Below are 6000 nucleotides of genomic sequence, written 5' to 3' on the forward strand. Positions count from 1 at the left end.
AGTATAATTTTTGGGCCTTAGAACCAGTTACTTGGTTTTACATTATTATGGAAAAATTTATTCCATTCTCAAATTTTTTGGTGTTTGAGTACAACTTTGTAAAGAATTGAGTTTGATAAGTGAGATATGACTATATAGTAGTTGCCTCTGTCACTACTGAATATATAATTCATTGCAGAATTTCTTCTAGCAGTGTAAAAAGAATTGTCTCATTCATTTTTCATTTTTTAAATTTTTTTGGTGTTTTTGAGACAGGGTCTTGCTGTGCAGTTCAGGCTGACCTTGAGCTCACTTTGTAGCCCAGGCTGGCCTCAAACTCCCAACAATCCTCCTGCCTCAGCCTCCCAGGTGCTGGGATTACAGGCGTGCGCCGCCACTTCTGGCTCAAATTCATTTTTGAGGCAAGCAGTTGAGTAAACACATTGTGGACACTCATTGATACAGCACTGTGTGCACAGATTGACGTCTGTTCTCACACATACCAGGTTTAGGTCTATCAGCATCAGACTCGAAACTGAAAGCATTGATTGTCCCGCAGGTAAAGGGCTGTGTCACTCTACTACTAGTTCTGTACTTCATTTTTTTAAATTTCTGTACTTAAAACAAATGAGAATGTATGAGTGACTCTTACCTATAATAAATACTGTGTTAAATGTAATGTAAAATTATATTTCATATAAATTGCATTAAATATATTGAAAAATTAATGTAATTCAATTATATTAAAATATAATTAACTCTAGTAGACTTTTACTAAGTGAAGTAGCATTTTTATAACCTTTTGTCTTTTTTAGGTCCTCATGGAAATCACAATTAAAGGACTTCCTCAGAAAGTATTAGGTTCACCAGCATATCAGGTTGCTAATATGGATATTCTTAATGCAAGTATCTTAAATGTAATATGATGAAGATTGGCCAAAAAGACGCTTACAACATTTTGTTTTTCTTTTTTAAAGGTGTCACTTAGTTGTAAAACTTTTAGATTATTGGGTTTGAAATGTTTACTAAATTAATGAAAAAAGATATGCAAAATAATAGATTAATGTAAACAGTTAAATACAGTGCCAAAAATGGACGCCAGGGGAAAGCTCCTTTTAATGTATGATAATAGTAGTGCTTGTTGTTACAATTGGGGGTGGGTTTTTTTGTTTTTTTGCTTTTTTTTTGGAGACAGGATATGTAGCCCACAGTGGCTTTGAACTTACGGTGGTCCTCCTACCTCCTATCTTAACTTCCTGGGTGCTGGGATTTCAGGTGTGCACCACCATGCTCTGCTCATTGTTTTTTGTTTTTGTTGTTCGTTTGTTTTGTCTTCTTGAGATAGCGTCTTACTATGCCATTCAGGTTGTCTTAAACTCACTTTGTAGTCCAGGCTAGCCTTGAACTCAGTATATTGCCCAGGTTGCCCTTGAGCTGGTGATCACCCTGCCTCAGTCTCCCAAGTGCTAGGATTACAGGCCTGTAACTGGCTGTTTTGCTGTTTCAAATTTTGAAAGTTTAGGATCCTAGTGTGAAATGTACTTTTTATCTTCATCATGTAGGTATTGTAGGTCCAGCAAGTTTTAAGTTAATACTCTTTTATATCTGTACTCGCACCATGTTTTGATCTCAACATCCAGTTCAGCTGTTTTTAGAATATAAGTTAATTTTTGTATATAGTTTCTTTAGAAAACTTGCTTTTGTTACATCCTGAGTGATGCTAAGGTCAGATATTTTATGCCATGAAGATACTACTTTTTACGTAATGGGTTGTAATTCAAAAGATTGACTTCATTTTTTTTTTCTTCGTCAGGGAACTCCAGCTTTGTTCTTAATTCAGTTAATTTTCAGCAATTACCTCCGGGAATGTGGTACAGCAGATGAAAGGTAAGTTTGAACTTTAAATAATTTGATACTTCTTTGTGTATAATGGAGTGTATAGTGAATGTGTCCATTATACAGGACTGTATAATGAATGTGATTCTGTTTATGAAGTATTTCATTACATTACCTTAAAGCTTCACACTCATTTCTCACGAGCAGTTTTTAGAACTTTGTTACTGCACAGTAGATGTATTTTTGCACAGAGTACTTACATGGTTGTAACTTTTTTCTTCAGGTTTTTTCTCAATCTGGAATCACTTGTAGGCTGTGTGCTTTCTGGTCCAACTTCACCACTAGCTTTTAGTGACTCCGTTTTAAGTGTTATCAATCAAAACGCAGTGCAGTTGGAAAATAAGGAGCATCTCTGCAGAATGTGGAGCATTATAGTCACTCCATTGACCGAATTGATTAATCAGGTAGGATGTGTCTGCTGCCTAATTTTCCTTTAGATTTGTAAAATTTCTTTTATTAGAGCAGTTGAGAAAATGGATTTTTGTTTGTTTGTCTTTCTGAGACAGGGTCTCACTATGCAGTTCAGGGTGGCCTTGAGCTCACTTTGTATCCCAGGCTTGTCTTGAACTTGCAAGGATCCTCCTCCTCCAGCCTCTCGAGTGCTGGGATTACAGGTGTGGGCCACCAAGCCCTGTAGTTGTATAATGTTTGGAAGTATACTATTTTTTGTTTTTGTTTTTGTTTTCGTTGTTTGGTACTGGGACTCAAACTCAGGACCTTGCGCTTGCCACGCAGGTGCTTGTGCCCCTGAGCTGTATCCCCAGCCCTCAGCATGGATTGTAAAACTATACGGCTTACATATGATACGTAACTAACTTTCATGTTTGAGTCTTTTCAGTAGTCGTACCAATAGGGACTAATAACCATTTTGAACAGGCTGTATATTACAACAAAGCCACCGCCCTTAAAATTACTTAGCATTACCATTGGTCAAGAATTTGTGGAGAGTTGATGATTTCACCTTTACTTTATTTTATTTTATTGTATTTTTCACCTTTACTTTTAAAAAGCTGTCCATATTGACGGAACATGAAACACAAGTTCTCTACTTATGGAGGGGTTCTGTGAGCTGATTCTTTTGTAACTCCAGAGAGAGTAGGACTCCAGTTTGGTGGCACACGTCTGTGCCCTGCATAGCTCGGGATTGAACCCCAGGTTTGCAGTGATAGGCAGGCTTACTATCGCTCAGCTGCATTCCAGCCCACCGTAACTTTCCGTTGTAGTGATACAAGCTACTCAGACTAGCACATACTATTCAGCATATTTTTCTGGAATCAAAACGTTTTGCATTTCTGAAAGACTCCCACTGTTTGAAGAGCAAAGGACATTTGTAAGACCTTGCTTAAATATGTAACATTTAGGGAGTTAATTCTTGGATTATTTCTTAGGACTTAAATTCCACACAGTAGTTCTGGTTTTTGGAAACATCAAATTACTACAAGTTGGTAATTAAAACGTGCAATTTGTGTTTTTAATTTAATTTTTTTTGGTGCTGGAAGGTGGAGCCAAGTGCTGTATCCACAACCTCAACAGCATGAACTTACTGGTCTGGTTCTGGAGGCCAGAAATAGCAGAAGGTATTGGGTAGGAGTGTTTGCTTCTGGACTCGGAGGAACAACCTGTGCGTTCCTCTTTGATGATTGCTAGCAAGCCCATCCCCAACCTTTCTTTTTCTTTTTTTTGTTTTTGGTTTTTCTCCGGTACCGGGAACCGAACTCACGACCTTGCGCTTGCCAGGCAGGCGCTTTGCCACTGAGCTAAATCCCCAGCCCCATCCCCAACCTTTCTGAGACGGGATCTTGATCTGTAGTCCAGGCTGGACTCAAAGTTGGGATCCCTCTGCCTTAGCCTCCCAAATGCTGGATTACAGATGTACATCTTTATGCCCCCAAAACCTTTTATTTTACTGAAAAATTTTCTTTCCCCCTTGCCTTTTTTTTTTTTCTTTTGTCTTCGTGGTAGTTGGGATTGAACCTAGAGCCTTCACACTGAAGTACATCCCTCAGCCTTTTACAGTTTTTTTTTTCTTCCAAATTTTGAATTTCAATAAGTAATGGCAAACTTTCTAGACACTGAGTACCCAAATCGCAACTCAAAACCTATTTATTTATTGCAAAGTGCCAACACTGCAATTGAACCTGAAATTTGATGCTCAGTTGCTTGGGCTACTTGGCTTGAATGGCTACAGCGCACTGCCATAGATTCACCACCGCTGTGCTAAGTTTCCAGGCCGGGGCTTGAACTTTTGAACCTTCCTCAGGAGTGTTCGATTCACAGGTGTGTGCTACTGCATCTGGCTCTGACTTTTGACGTTCAGCTGTATCACTTAAATCTCTGCCTGTGTTTTCACATGGTATTTTTCCTTGTATCTTCTCTGTGCCACTCCTCATTTTTCTTCTATGAAAAGAATACCATTCCCTGGACCTTCTGCAGTATGACCTCTTTTTTTTTTTTTTTTTTTTACATTTGTAAAGATTTTAGCCAAGCATTGGTGGTACATGCCAGCAGTTCAAATATTCTGAGCACCTGAAACAATTACAAGTTTAAACCCAACCTGGACAACTTACTTAGTAAGTCCTTGTCTCAAAAAAGGGGTGGCGTGGAGGTGTAGTTCAGTGTGAAGGCCCTGTATTCAATCTCCTGCAGAAAAAAAAGGAAAAAAAAGTAATCTTTTCAGGTAAGGTCATGCACATTCCCAGGGATTAAGGGGTGGGAGTTTGGTGTCTCTTGAATATGTTGATTGTGTATGTTACACATAGTAAGTATATTACTCTGAAGGGTTAGAATTATGGAAATTTGTCTAACTATTGTTTTTCTTATTTCAGACCAATGAAGTAAATCAAGGTGATGCCTTAGAACATAATTTTAGTGCCATCTATAGTGCATTGACTTTACCAATAAATCATATTTTTTCAGCACAGAGATTTCCTGTGGTAAGGCCATATCAAGTTTTTGTGTATAAGGAATTTTTACTTTTCCTAAAATACTTGCATCTCACCCTTTATAATCTGCAGTAGTAATTGTTCCTTAAATAAGACTTCAGTATGAATTATTAGCATAGGTGAAAGTTAAATAGTGGAAATTCCTGTTTACCGTCAATTGCTGTTACCGTGCTCCTCATTTTTGAAGTTTTAGCTTCTTGAGAGGTGTGGGTAAGGCTATTACACTAGACTCTTCTGTGTTAAATGTTACACTGTTTTTAAAATCTAAAAGTTCATTGATTCTACTAGGTTTCTGATTCACAGGTGTACACATACAAAATTTCTGTATTACTAGGTAACCATGAAGGCTTTACTTCGAACTTGGTCAGAATTATACAGAATATTTGCTCGCTGTGCTGCTTTGGTGGCAACTGCAGAAGAGAATTTATGTTGTGAAGAACTTTCTTCTAAGATAATGTCCACTTCGGAAGATGCAGCCTTTTTGGTGAGTTTGTCCTACTAAAACTCCTTTGAATTTAAAGGGTTCTTTTCAGGTAAAGGACTTTTTAAATCATTTACTGAAGCTTTTATAAGAGACCAAGTTAATAGGAAAGCAGAAAGCCTTGTGAAACTCTTCAGGCCGGTGTTGTAGAACCATTAAGAGTAAAGCTGTCTGTCTCCTTGTGCTCGTGCCATTGCACATAATACCAGATTGTTGCCTTCTTGGACCTTATTTTCTCATCTGTTCAGTCTTCAGAGTCAGTCTTGAATGTCTTACAGTTTTGTTTTGTATTTTGAGGCATGGTCTTGGTATGTAGCCCAGGATAGCCTTGAACTCTGCACACGCAGTCCTCCTGTTTCAGCCTGCCATGTGCTGGGATTATGGATACCTACCCCCTTGTCCAGCTGCCAATACTTTATTATCCCCATAGAATAATCTCCCTTGTTGTGACTAACACAAGTAATTTACATAGTGACAGTCACATGTGTATGTAAATTAGCGTCCTTGCCCATGGAATCCTGTCACATTTACTTTTTTTTTTTAAATTTTAAAGAGAGTAGTACATGAGAAACAAACAAAAAAATAGAACAGTAGCAGCATACCAGTATCACGAACATAAACAAATTGAAGCAAGAACATTCAAAGTGATACAGGACCTCAAGACAAATTAATACAAATCAGTACTGGTTGTTACATTGCATA

General features: G+C 37.9%; 1 protein-coding gene across 1 annotated transcript in view; it reads left to right on the forward strand.

The window, feature by feature from the left end:
- Rif1 (replication timing regulatory factor 1) overlaps positions 1-6000 on the forward strand; it is a gene marked incomplete at its 5' end in the record, with an annotated part of 70100 nt that overhangs the window by 20287 nt on the left and 43813 nt on the right. Inside the window, 5 exon segments of the mRNA XM_013517488.1 lie at positions 795-881; positions 1793-1866; positions 2099-2279; positions 4701-4808; positions 5152-5301. Coding sequence (XP_013372942.1) covers positions 795-881; positions 1793-1866; positions 2099-2279; positions 4701-4808; positions 5152-5301 — 600 coding nt within the window.

The sequence above is a fragment of the Chinchilla lanigera genome, unplaced genomic scaffold (assembly GCF_000276665.1).
Source record: "Chinchilla lanigera isolate Chin_1 unplaced genomic scaffold, ChiLan1.0 scaffold00039, whole genome shotgun sequence".
NCBI lineage: Eukaryota > Metazoa > Chordata > Mammalia > Rodentia > Chinchillidae > Chinchilla > Chinchilla lanigera.